Source organism: Emydura macquarii, unplaced genomic scaffold, assembly GCF_026122565.2.
Source record: "Emydura macquarii macquarii isolate MOO-44397 ecotype Brisbane River unplaced genomic scaffold, CSIRO-AGI_Emac_v2 contig_1597, whole genome shotgun sequence".
Classification (NCBI taxonomy): domain Eukaryota; kingdom Metazoa; phylum Chordata; order Testudines; family Chelidae; genus Emydura; species Emydura macquarii.
The window spans coordinates 2,662,415-2,676,939 of NW_027131734.1; the positions used below are offsets into that span (position 1 = coordinate 2,662,415).

The 14,525-nt window shown below is 42.1% G+C and overlaps 1 protein-coding gene across 10 annotated transcripts in view; it reads left to right on the forward strand.

Moving 5' to 3' along the window:
- CEP170 (centrosomal protein 170) overlaps positions 1-14,525 on the forward strand; it is a 191,777-nt gene that overhangs the window by 67,339 nt on the left and 109,913 nt on the right. For all 10 annotated transcript variants that reach the window (XM_067555263.1, XM_067555264.1, XM_067555265.1 and 7 more), the window contains 2 exons: positions 5,807-5,885; positions 13,655-13,713. In XM_067555263.1, coding sequence (XP_067411364.1) covers positions 5,807-5,885; positions 13,655-13,713 — 138 coding nt within the window. The remainder of the gene's footprint in view (positions 1-5,806; positions 5,886-13,654; positions 13,714-14,525) is intronic.

A 14,525-nucleotide genomic window follows, 5' to 3' on the forward strand; every position in this document is an offset into this window, starting at 1 on the left:
CTTAGGCGGAGTGTGACCCACGTTGGGCCTCTCCAGTCCCAGACCCTCGGATGTGGTACTGTCGACTCCAGCCCTAATCAGGGGCCCATCTAGTCCAGTGCCCTTGGACTCACCGCTCAGGGAAAGCAGTGAGGTAGAGTTGCAGTTCTCCTCCACGTTGTAAACCTTTGAGGCGGTGAGAGAGCTCATAAAGGCCACAGCACTGACACCCCCTCCTAGGCAGGATTGAGACCAAGACCCCAGACCATCGGGTTCAGAAAAACTGGTGCCATCTAGGGGCAAGCCATCCATGATGCTGCAGTTAACCTCCTCGTGGCACTGCTCCCCGGTACTACACTGCCCTGGTCACCTAGAAGTGAACAGTACATCTCCAACTCCAAGGCGGAGTCATACAGCTCAGGAAGGAGCTGGCATCGTTCAGGAAGATGGCACCAGAGGGTTGAGGCAGCACAACACTCCCCATGCCTTGGCCTCCCCAATCACAGATGTCAGCCCATTGGCCATTCTGGACCCCATGGGCATTCCAACAGGCGCAGTGGTCGCATTTCAGGTGGTTGCCCTTGCTTGTTTCCAAGAGCAGAATCCTATCAACTCATGCATTTGGGAACATACTGTATGGCACCAGACGTGGCACTGAACCTGAATCCAGTATCTTGCCCGGCATCAAAAAGAACTTCAACCCTGCCCCCGAGGATGAGGAACCAGTACCGCGAGACCCCTTGGGTCCTGAAGGGCAAGAACAAGGTACAGTGCCCATCAGAGCTGCTGCTTTGTCCCTGGAAGAAGCAGTGGTGGGAGCAGCGGCTGTGCTTACTGTGGACAACAGGAGGGCTCACCAGGAACTGTTGCACAGGGTGGCACAGAACATGGGGCTCTAAATAGAGGAAGTCTCAGAGAGTGCAGACCCCATGGTTGATATTTTAGCCCTGGCGGGTCCCTCCAGAGTTTCTTTGACATTAATAAACACCATACGCAACACCATAAAGTCACGATGCCAAACTCCAGCCTTTTTGCCTCACATGGCAAAAAGAGTGGAAAGAAAGTACTTCATGTCCTCCAATGACCACGAGTATTTTTACACTCATCCTCCACTGGGATTGCTTATAGTGGTGGTGGCTAATGAATGTGAGAGGCAAGGCCCTACGCCAAAGTTCAAAGACGCTAAGAAGTTGTACCTTTTTTGTAGAAAGGTGTACTCTACCTCGGGGCTCCATCTTCGCATTGCAAACCAGCAAGCGATCATAAACAGATATGCTTTTAACTCTTGGGGGTCCATGTCCAAGTTTGTGGAGTCAATACCACCATACTCCAAGCCAGAATTCACAGCCCTAGTAGGTGAGGGTAAGTATGTGGCAAAGGCTTTACTACAGGCAGCACCCAATGTGGCAGACGTGGCAGCCTGCGTCATCTGGTGTAGCCATGCAAAGAAGTTCCTGGCTACAAGCATTGGGCCTCTCTCATGAGGTCCAACAAAACTATTCAAGACCTCCTCTTTGAGGGACCAGCTCTGTTCTCTGAACAGATAGATTCCAAACTTTAGAGCCTTAAGGACTCTTGGGCTCTCTTGAAGTCCCTGGGCCTTCACATTCCAGTGCCTCAAACGAGGCACTTCAAACCACAATCCCTGCCTTAGTTTTATCAATATCAGCCTAGGCAGGACTATAATCGAAAGGGGGACATGAATCACAGGAGGAGCCTCCTAAGCCTTTCTCCAGTCAAGGGACTGGATCCATGGCTAGACAATCATCCGATCCCAAACAAAACTTTTCAGTGTACACCTGAGGATGGTGCACCATCCATCATAGACTGAGACCCACCACCCCTTTTATTTTTGGACTGCCTATCTCATTTCTACCATGTATGGGCCCAGATTATGTCAGACCAATGGGTGCTATGCATGGTAGAACTGGGTTACTTGCTCCAATTTTCTTCCCTTCCTCCTACACAACTCCTACCCTTCCAATCCCTTTTCAGGGATCCCTCTCACAAACAACTTCTACTATAAGAGATGCAAGCTGTCATAAGAATAGGAGCAGTAGAGGAGGTTCCTCAGGAGCTAAAGGGTGAGGGATTTTATTCCTTATATTTCCTAATCCTGATAGCCAAAGGTGAGCTCAGGTCCATCCTCAACCTGTGAAACCTTAATAAATTCATGAAGAAGCGGAGATTCTGTACTTCCATGTGGCCATCTTCCAAAGTCACAGGAGGTTCCTTTGATTTGTAGTCAATCAGATTCACTACCAGTTCACAGTCCTACCTTTCAGCTTATTTGCAGCTCATCGCATATTCAAGTGTATGGCAATAGTCGCTGCGTTCCCGAGGAAACAGAAAGTACAAGGCTACCCTTTCCTCGACAACTGGCTAATCAAGGGACATACCAGGTCGCAGAGGGAGGCAGATATGAACCTGATAAACTCTTGGTCAACAAGCAGAAGTTGCCTCTCATGCCCACTCAGAGGATAGAATTCATTAGTGTGGTGTTAGATTCTGTTCAAGCCAGAGCATTCCTCACGGAATCTCATTTCCTGTCCCTATGTAGCATTATAGAGGACTTAAAGCACTACACCACCACCACAGCTCAAAATTGCCTGAAGCTGCTGGGGCACATGGTGACATGCACTTACGGGCATGCGAGATTACGCCTCAGGCCACGTCAGGGGTGGCTAGCCTCAGTGTACCATCAGCTCAGGACCACATAGACAGAGTAGTCTCACTTCCCTCCTCGGTGATCAAAACCATAGATTGGTAGCTCAACCCATGCAGGGTATGCGCCAGGAGTACCTTTCTCCACACCTCACTTTGCCTAGTGATGGGTGTCTCGACAATGGGCTAGGGAGCTCATCTAGGGGAGCTCAGGAACCAAGGTCTTTGGTCTCATGCAGAACTCTTACTCCACGTCAATGTAAGAGAACTGAAAGCTGTAGGCTTGGCATATCAGGCCTTCCAAGTCCATCTGGAAGGCAAATTTGTATCAGTCATGACAGACAATACAACAGCGACGTTTTATATAAACGGACAGGGTGGAGCATGTTCCTCTCCCCTGTGCCAGGAAGCCCTCAGACTATGGAACTTTTGCTTCGCTCAATTGATACACCTGGAGGCATCCAAACTTCCCGGATCTCAGAACAAGTGGGCTGATAGCCTCAGCAGATCCTTTCCCAGTCATGAGTGGTCTGTTCACTTAGATGTGGTGAGCAACATCTTCTAACAGTGTTCCCCACATAGATTTGTTTGCAACAAACTCAATAGAAAGTTCCTGCAGTCCCGCTCCTTCCAGAATCACAGTCCGGGATCAGTCACGGACTGTTTCTCATCCCATGGATGGGTCAGCTGTTCTATGCATTCCCGCCTACCCTGCTTGTTCACAAGGTTCTGCTGAAAACCAGAAGGAAGGATCCGCTATGATTCTGATAGTCCCAGCTTGGCCACGTCAACACTGGTACACCTCAACCTTTCAGAGGAAGCAAAAATAACTCTGCTTCTAGTTCTGGACCTGATCACCCAGGATCAGGGCAACCTTTGATACCCCAATCTCGAGTCTCTTCACCTCACAGTGTGGAAGCTCTATGGCTGAACCCTGTGGAACTAGCGTGCTCGGAACCAGTTAGAGAGGTCCTTGTTGGCAGCAGAAAACTTTCCACAAGGGCCACTAACCTAGCTAAGTGGAAGAGATTTCGATTTGGGCAGCTAAGGAGAGCATCCCACCTATGCTGTCTTCAGTACCCTCTATCTTGGACTGTTTGTTACATTTGAAGCAACAGGGTCTGTCGGTGTCATCAATTAAGGTACACCTGGCCATCATCTCGGGTTACATCAGGAGTTGCAGGCCGTTCAGTCTTCGCTAACCCCATGGTCAGGCGTTTCCTTAAGGACCTAGACAGGCTATACCTCATATGCATCAGCCGATTCCCCAAGGGGAATCTTAATCTCATGCTGTCAAGGCTGATGGGACTGCCATTTGAGTACCTAGCAATATGCTCTCTCCTCTATCTATCCTGGAAGCTAGCTTTTCTGGTGGCCATAACTTTGGCTAGGAGGGTGTCTGAACGCAAGGCTCTCATGTCGGATCCTCCTTACACAACTTTTTTGAAGGGCAAGGTTCAATTTCGCCCTCACCCAGTCTTCCTTCCAAAGGTGATTTCCTAATTCCATACAAACCAGAACATATTCCTCCCACTCTTCTATCCAAAACCACATGCCAACACTTGGAAGTGCAGGCTGCATTCTCTGGATGTCAGGAGGCCGTTGGCCTTCTATATTGAGAGCATGCAACTATTCAGGAAAACAACACAGCTTTTCATAGCAATAGCACATAGGATGACAAGTCTCCCTGTTTCCTCCCAAGGAATTTCTTCATGGATTACATTATGTATCCGCATGCGTTACGACTTGGCAAGAGTACCTGCCCCTGCACTGATATCTTATTCCCCAAGGGCACAGTTGCTTTCAGCGGCATTCCTGGCCCAAGTTATTATCCAGGACATTTGTAGAGCAGCAATATGGTCATCTTTTCACACCTTTGCTACACAGTACATCAGAGACAATGCTGATTTTGGCAGGGCAGTACTACAATTTGCGGGGCTTTGATCTCCAACTCCTCCTCCAATGGACCAGCTTGGGAGTCATCTACTTGGAATAGGACATGAGCAAGCATTTGAAGACAAAAAAACGATTAACTTTCTGTAACTGTTGTTCTTCGAGATGTGTTGCTCATGTCCATTCCAAGACACGCCTACCTACCTCTCTGTCAGAGTTAGCTGGGAAGAAGGATACAGAGGCAGGGAGTCGACAGGGTTCTAAATACAGTGCCATGAGGGCATGACTTCAGGGGCACCAGAACCGACCCTATGGATACCAGTAAGGGGAAAACCTTCCAGTGACTATGCATGTGGCATGCACTCATCTACTTGGAATGGACATGAACAACACATCTCAAAGAACAACAATTACAAAAGATTAGTAACTGTTTTTCAAGTATATTGATGCCACACTTCCACGTTTGTCCTCCTTCCATTACCATTAGTTTTTGGAGTTGCTGTATCCAGGCAAAAATGGTTGTGGTAAAAATTGCTTTCTCCTTGGGTCTTTGCCAGCATAGTGAGTAGGCATTGATATATCTGATCATTCTTTTAGATGTGCTTTTTAAAAGTTCTGAATTGGTGCAGCTTGGCAGACCTCTTAATGAGTAATGATGTTCTATGAAGGCAACATAGTTTGCACAATTGCTTTTATGAGAGCAAGCAATCTTTGCATCAGAACCTACAACATGATTTATATTTCTTGCTTTTCATTATTTTTAAATATTTTTTACAATTGTTAGAAATTATTGCCTCAGTGGTCAGATACTACAATGTTAAATGCTATATAAAAGCCCAAAAGGATGGATAATGATAGCAATAACTTAAGGAAATCAAAGAGTGAAGTAACATTCTTAGAATAACTGCAAAACTGAACATCTCTATGGATTGAATAAATAAGGCTAAAACTATATGCGGGAAAAGTATATTGTTGTAATGAACAATTCTAGTACATACTACTACTAAGATTAAAATGGTAATAAGATTTACAAAGCTAGTCTGATTACAGCACCCTGATTATCTGACTCTATTTCACTTCCTTCTTGAATTACTTTGATAGGCATGTAACAGCTTTACACAATTGTTTAATTCATCAATAGGATCATGCATCATTGATCAGTAATGTTAATTATAGAGTGCTGCAACTTCTTGTGCAAGATTAGATTGGTATTGGAAGTTTTATTACATTTTGAAGTATAACAATATCTCTTCACCTTTTTATGTTCTAGACATTTGTGAATGATGTGAGGATTCCTGAACAAACATACATCACTCTGAAGCTTGAAGATAAATTGAGATTTGGCTATGATATCCTTGTTATAAAAATGTACAGCTATTTGCAATGCATTTTTCTTGTAAAAGTATTTTAGCTCTTCTTAGTTTAACTGATTATAAAGTGATGTGATTTGCATATTTTTTCATATTTCTTTAGTATTTATTAGAAGTAAATCTGCAGCATATATTCCTCTGTCCATTAAGAAAATATGAATTGACAAGAAACTGCAGTTTTAGAAATATTATGCCTCTGGCAAATAAAAAATGGACTAAGGAACATTCTCTGAAAAACAGGGGTAGTAAAAGACCTTTTGGCAGCTAGACTGTTGCTGAATATTACAAGTATCTACTAGTATCAGATATTAGCTGTGTTGCTGAAAGTAACCTGCACATCTTAATAATATTCCATGCATTACAATGAAATGTTTGTGACCAGCAGGAGTAACATAATTGAGGGTGAAGAATCAGTAGTGAACAGCCAGACTTACACATTGAGGAAGATTAAGACAATGCTGGTTACTTAGTAAATGCTTATAAATACCTTGTAACTGGCACAATATTTTGTTCAAATGCTTTAAACCCTAATTCAGAGAGAAATGTGAAATTTATTAGTGAATTAATTTTGAGTAATCCTGTAAAACTGAATAATATATATATGGAACTGCCAAATAAAAATCTCCAGAAGGGGAGTAACTGGGGCGATAACTGATGCTGCTGCATTCCTCCTTCCTATTCTATAGAATAGAGGTTTGTTTTTGGGACTGAGCCTCTTTATATATGCTTGGGTAAACTAGTGAGTCATAAAGAGGTAAGAGGAGTATTTACTCAGTCCAAATAGACAATGCTATCCACATACTGGATACTGGGCTCACATGCTAAGTAAGGCATGCACATCCAAAATCTGGATCTACACATGTAGTCGTCTCAAAAGATTCGCTGAGGTGAGTACTGTTTCTTTTTACCTATTGAAAAGCTTTTATACATTAATTAATGTGCCCTTTGTACCCCGTCCTTCATTTTTCATTATTCTAATAATTCTTTTTAAACATGATGGGCTTTTTGCCTCCTTTTTCACAGTTAGGTGTAGGGAGCAACTAGTGCATGGTAGGTGTTGCTAGAATATGAAAGTAAATAGTAAATTACTAATATTGTAATACCAATACCAGTACTTCTGAAGGAACTCTAGATATGAAATTGCAGAACTACGAACTGTGGTATGTAACCTGTCACTTAAATCAGCTTCTGTACCAGATGACTGGAATATAGTTAATGTGACACCAATTTTTTAAAAAGGCTCCAGAGGTGATCCTGGCAATTACAGGCCTGTAAATGTAACTTCAGTACCAGGCAAATGAGTTGAAACTATAGTAAAGAACAGAATAATCAGATACATGGATGAACACAATTTGTTGGGGAAGAGTTAACTTAGGTTTTGTAAAGGAAAATCATGCCTCATAGAATCATAGAGTTGGAAGGGACCTCAGGAGGTCATCTAGTCCAACCCCCTGCTCAAAGCAGGACTAACCAGGACTAACCTCAGCTAAATAATCCCAGCCAGGGCTTTGCCAAGCTGCAGCTTAAAAACCTCCAAAGGTGGAGATTCCACCACCTCCCTAGGTAACCCAGTCCAGTGCTTCACCACACTCCTAGTGAAAAACCTTTTCCTAATGTCCAACCTAGACCTCCCCCCCTGCAACTTGAGACCGTTGCTCCTTGTTCTGTCATCTGCCACCACTGAGAATAGCCTAGCTCCATCCTCCCTGGAACCCCCTTTCAGGTAGTTCAAGGCTGCTATCAAATCCCACCTCATTCTTCTCTTCTGCAGACTAAACAAACCTAGTTCCTTCAGCCTCTCCTCATAAGTCTTGTGCTCCAGCCCCCTAATCATCTTTGTTGCCCTCCGCTGGACTCTCTCCAACTTCTCCACATCCTTTTTGTAGTGGAGGCTCATCAATCTATTAGAATTCTTTGAGGGGGTCAAGAAACATGTGGACAGGTGTGATCCAGTTGATATAATGCACCTTAATTTTCTGAAAGCCTTTGATAAGGTCCGTCACCAAAGGCTCTTATATCAGATAAGAAGAAAGGTCCTCTCATAGATCAGTAACTGGATAAAAGGCAGGCAATGAAGGATAGGAATAAATGGTCAGTTTTCACAATGGAGAGAGGCAAATGGTGTCCCCCAGGGATCTGTACTAGAACCAGTGCTGTTGAACATATTCATAAAAGATCTAGAAAAAAGGGTAAACAGTGAGGTTACAAAATTTGCAGATGTTAATAAAATGGCTCAAGATAGTTAAGTCCAAAGCAGACTGCAAAGAGTTACAAAGGGATCTCACAAAATTGGATGACTCACCAACAAAATGGCAGATGAAATTCAATGTTGATAAATGCAAAATAATGCACATTGGAAAACATAATCCCATCTATACATACAAAATGATGGGCTCTAAATTACTTTTTATAATTCAAGTCATTACAACTTAAATTCATTGTGGGTAGTTCTCTGAAAACATTTGCTTCAGTGTGCAGCAAAAGAAAGCTAACAAAATGTTAGAAACCATTAGGAAAGGCATAGATAATAAGACAGTAAATATCATAATGCCACTATAAATCCATGGTACGCCCACACATTGAATACTGTGTGCAGTTCTGGTTGCCACTTTTCAAGAAAGATATATTAGAATTGGAAAAAAGTATAGAGAAGGGCAAAAAAAAGATTGGGGATATGGAACAGCTTCCATATGAGGAAAGATTAGAAAAATTGGGACTGTTCATTTTAGAAAAGAGACAACTAAGGAGGGTTATGATAGAAGTTTACAAAATCATGAATGGTATAGAGAAAGTGAAAAAGGAAGTGTTATTTCCTTCTTCACATAACAAAAGAACCAGAGGTCACCCAAGGAAATTAATAAGCAGCAGGTTTAAAACAAACTAAAGGAAATACTCCTTCACACAATGCGCAGTCAACTTGTGGAACTTGTTGCCAGGGGATGTTGATCCATGGGGCTCCAAGATGGTTGGGGATGCAACCCATGGATGTCCCTGGCCTCTGACTGCCAGAAGCTACAAGTGGACAACAGGGAATGGCTCACTTGATAATTGCCCTGTTCTGTTCATTCTCTCTGACGCAACTGGCATTGGCCACCATCAACAAACAGGATACTGGGCTAGATGGACCATTGGTATGCCCCATTCTTATGTTCTATGGCTATTCTTATGTTCTTAGTTTAAAGGTTAACCAAGACTGGTTACTTTTTCTTCTCATGAGCCACGTTTTCCTGAAATGTTAAGTCGGAGAGTACAGTGGTGCTTTACAGTTGAGAATTTAATCTCATAAATAACAAACTTCAAAGTTCCCATAGCAATTGTAATTCAACCAACACTATTTCTGCTCTTTGTCTTTAACAATAATTTATTTTATGATCTGATTACAAAACAATGGACAATGTTTGGCAAATAATAATTCCACTTTTTCTAAAAGCATATATGCCTATACTATTCTGTGTAGCATTTTATTTTGTTCTTTATATGTTTTGTGACCGTCTAAATGACTCTGCTGTTTGCAATGGGGAGTAGACAGGTTGCTGCAAGAAGCTTAACTCTGAATTTCCTGTCTTCAGTACATTTAAGGTCTTGCCTTCAATAGTGCATTACCGGTGCTTTATGAACATAATTTAGACAATGAGTTACATTTTTTGTCAGTACTAGTGATATATGCATCGTGAAATGCCAGATTTGCTGTGCTTCAATCATTTATTAAACATTTCCTATTTTTAAAGCATGCCAATTCACCTATTCCATTGTAGCTGATAGGACTGGAACACTGAGGATTTTGGATTCCAGTTCAGTAATGGCTGAGGGATCATTGACCTCAATCTATGCCATCTTTCTTTATCATGCTAAAGTCCACAGATCCATTACAATGGTATTTCAGCCTGCTTGCATCTTGGATGCAGAACTAGATCTATCCTTGCAGCAGATGAATGCCACTCTCCCTGAAGTTCCCTTATCTGCCTCCACAGCATCAGGCAGGCTCAACCAGACCTCCCTGCTGTAATCCTTTTTAACAGGAAAATTCAAAAATGTATTTCAAATTTCTGACTGACAGTTTTGCTCAATAATGAGTCTAATTCCCAGCCGAGTCCCAGGGCTGCATTTGATTTTTGGGGAGATTGTCCCCTTAATTCTGCTCCCCTCTGAGGTGTTTGCAGTGGCTAGTACCCCTGCAGAATTCAGAGCACAAATTAAGCTGGGAAAAGGCAGAGGCAAAAGAAAAGGTCTTTGTCCCCTGCTTCACCTCTGTATTGAGTGCTTCATTGGGAAGTTTGACTGGCTCTGTAGGCAAAATCTTGTCTCCCTTGCCTTCAGCTCAGCCCAGATGGAGATGTCTTGGCCCCCCTCACCCAGGCAAGAAAGTAGTCAAACAGGATTTGAGAACCAGGCTTTGTTGGGCAAGAGGCAGGCACTGTCACAGCAGCCCAGAGCGGGCAAGGTTGCCTTACCCACAGTCTCTGGGGCTATCATCACCAGCTGCCACTGTAGGTGACCATATCGTAATGTCCAGGTTATTGTCCCATATTCTACTGCAGGTTGCCAAAGCTCACCTCCTCCCTTAGCAGCTGGCCATTGATTGACAAAGAGGATAGTAGTCCAGAAGTGACAAGTGGGCAGTAAGAAGCCTGTTGGCCCACCATTTATTTCTGCCTAGCTCCCTGGGCTCCATTTTATAAGGCCAGATGTCTTCTTAGTATGTACCAGTCCAAACTGAATCTGGTGTTACTACTGAAGATAAACATTATTGACTTCCATGATAGTCATGGACTAAGCATTTCTATATTGGGGAGATTTTTACCTGAAAGACTATCCTCACTATACAGGTGCTTCACCAGCAGTCAGGTCCAAGCAGGCATCACTTCAGCCCTCTTTTTGGTCACTGAAAACTCCATTTGGCATGAGACCAGCCTAAAGAAAAAACTACGAACTGTTATCTAAAATACCTAAGCGCCTTTGCATGATTTCACAAGTAATACTAACATGGCGGACCATATTGCAAGTATGGTTCCTCTGAACCTAAACATCCTACAACCTAAGGGCTTCTACCTGAGAAAGATCTGATCACAGGTACATTGGGCTTTGGTCCTTGCAATCAGACACTCAGGCAAATTAGTTTCCAGTTCTTAGTAATACAGTATGAAACTGGAAAATTGCTCTTCAAAATCATCAGAAAAGTCTGTCTATAATCCTGGCACTGGCCAAGTACTTACAGAATGAAATATTTGTTCTGGTTGTGACAGTCAATGTGTCTGGTGAGGTTTTCATAAAGGAACTAGGAAGAACATGATCAGCCCAACCCAAGAGAGAAAATCAACTTCTCCTGACCTGAGTGGAACAAAATTTCCTATCTCTGTGTGTTGCCCATCAATAAGGAGATGAACAACAAGATATACATATGGTAAAACTGGGATTAAACAATGAAACCTAAACCCAGAAGTATCCTCACTGTAAATGAGTTTGGTGGACTGGTGATTTTCCAGTTTGTATCATGAATAGCAATAAAGTCCTTTGACATTTCCATCAGATGTCAGAATCAAGTATCTGAGGTGCTAAACAACCTCTTGCAAAGTTGGGCAATGTGTCTGTTACATACCTTTTCAGTTTTTCCAGTGCTCCCTGGGACTGTACAGAAAGGGTGGAGAAAGCAACCATGCTACCATTTGTCTTTCTAGTTGGAGGCAATGACTGTCAGGTCTGCTTAACTTAGCAATGGAGCTTCCAATATCTCTATCTCACAGAGAAGATCTGCTATTGGAAAAACCATTCTTTCATCCAGAATCGGACAGGTTCAAACGGGATACTTCAATGAAATGATTATCCCTCCCATGAACTTGAAACAGAAGTTAACACAGAGAACTTATTCTCTTGCCTGGTGCAAAATAATGTTAAAAAATTGAAACATAGTTTTAAATTCCTCCAAGAGGGCCTTCATGTGAATGTATGAATGTCTCAGCAAAAAGTTGAAATCTCTATAATGTGTAGAGGAGTATAATTATACAAGTATAATGTAGCGTAATGTTAGCATGTTCAAGAGAAGGAAGTTTTGTGTGATTCCAAACATTAAATGCTTCCTTAGGGCAACAACCCATATTCCAGCCCCACAAAGTCAGAATGACCTTGGAACTTCTTCTCATTCTGATCCTTATTGCGCTATCCAGATTAAACTGCTTCAGGAGCTGTCATTTCACTTCCTACCTATAAAAGTAGACCACTGGATAGCTGCTGTCTCTAGTGAGACAGGTTTTGAAATGTGAATGTTTCTCCAGTGAAACCCAGTATTGTATATTTAATTCAGAAAGATAGTCCTCAGAACTGTCATTCATTCCCCAAGTAAATTCAAGAAATGTTCTTCCTTCTGTAAAGCATCAAAATCCAGTCAGTGGGAGCACTGACCATGAGTAGTCATGTCACCTGTATTGAGATCTGCTGGGCAGCCTCATGGCCATCCCTAAGTTCACCAAATTCAGTATATTGGTCATCTAGTCTTTAGTCAATTTCATTTTTTGGCAGAAGTCTTCTCCACACAGTAGTGCTCAGGGGAAGAGGGAGGGTAAATAAATACTTCATTTTGGATGTCCCTATTTAAAGGATGATCTTGCATTCCACCTTGAAAGCACAATCCTGTGAAAATCTGGTTATAATGGATCTGTGAACTTCAGCAAGATGAAGAATAGGAAAATGTGTGTACCTATTAGAAAATGCCCTTTCATTGAGTAATAAGTTCCACAGATCTGGCCCATGCTGCAAACAAATAGATCATCCAGAATAGAAATGGAAATTGACATGTAGAGATCTTGGGTTTGTTTCCTTAGGGGACATTGTCCATGTCCTGCAGTAGGATAAATTGTTGTGCTTTTTCTTCAAAGTACAGTTAACACTATCTGTAATTTAAGAAAGTACAATTGAATTATCCTGTCTGTGGAAGGTGTCTCAACTGTAGCTAACTTCAGGGGAATAGGACATTACCTTGCAGCCAAAAACTGACAGGTCTTGTTCTAGCCCCAAGCTGCAGGCAGGCAAAAGAATATACAGCAGAAGTACCGTGACCCTCACTACTTGAAAAAAACCCAGAAACTTTCAATTAAGCACAGAAAAAAATTCCTATTATACACACTGATCTAAATCATACTATGTTAAATGGGAAAAAAGGAAATAAGATGTTGACATAACCTTGGTCACGTACACTGATAGATAAGTATATCTCATGATCTCTCACTGTCCATCCTTGTCCTCCCAAACCTTTGTTTACTGTCATCCCGTGTTGTATGCCTAATTTATAAACTCTTCACAGCAGAGACTTGTCACTTGTGTACTACTGTATTTAAAAGGTACATGCTGTTCCTATTGTACTGTGTTTATCACAAGTAATAAATCACTATGTGTTTATTTTGACAAATATACCTCATAATATGTTGATGATAAGTGTAATATATTTTTTGAAAACAGCCATCTTAATAATATGAGACTACACTGTAATATCTTCTAAAACTTTTAGAAGTTGGATGAGACTGCCAGGGGTTTTGTGAGAGTTACTAGGTTTGTAAATAAGCAAAGAACTTTTCAAATTTCTAATATATTCTTATATTGGTTGGTGTTTTCCACCTATGAAGTTACATTTATTCTATTTTTAAAAAAATCTCATTTTTTTGCAGTTGCTTATCTTAAAATAAGACCATTTCTCTCTCCAGTATAAATTTTGTTGGAGCTGTGAAACTTTTCATGTTGTTTTCCTTATAATTTCATACATACTAATCTTTTTACTGTAGTCAGAGGTGAAATGAGGGTGCCTGAAGAAGCCCTTAAGGTAATAACATGCAATCGCCACTGTCACAGTTTAAGGATCAACTGTACCTTTGACCTCCCGTTTCCACCCTGGGCCTTCTCAAAGGCACCCATTTAAGGTTTCAGGCTTCTTAGCTGTCACCTTTCTCACGTGCAGACCCATGTGTCTGTCTCTTTCCAGACCAGGTTTTAGGCTTGCAGTCCCTCTGCACCTGACTGGTTTCCTGAGCAGGTCTGACTGGGGTCTAGCATATGGTGTTCACTCTTTCTCCGAGTGCTAAGCTACAACAGTGCACACCAGTTATCAACCAGCCTTCATAAAGCAAAGTACATTTACTCTTGAGTCATAAGGATCTCAGAGAAGACATTAAAAGCAAAGAAACAAATAAAAAAACACCCACAACACTCAACAGATCTACATACATGCTGAAAGCTTACTAGAAGTCACCACATATCCAGCGTTTGGCTCTGGTAGGTTTCAGTCTTTCAAATCCCTCAACTGGGTTTTCTCTTCTGAGCTGCAATTTCATGTCATGTTTCAGATCAAGAGCAAGAACAATCTAGGATAGTTTAACTGTTTCTTTATACAGTTTGAGCATTTGATCTCTAGCCAACTGAAACAGGTAACACCTATCAATGCTCTTCTCAGGGGGCAAAACTTCAAAGGCTGAATTTTTGCATAACTGGCGTGGGACTTCTGCATTACCCACCCCCTTTTCCATTCCCCTCCCATGTGATTTCCCAGAAAACCAAATCACCAAGCCAGGATGTGGAAAAGACATTCAACACCTATTGTTGCAGAAGTCTGACTATCTAGCACATTTCAGCATAATA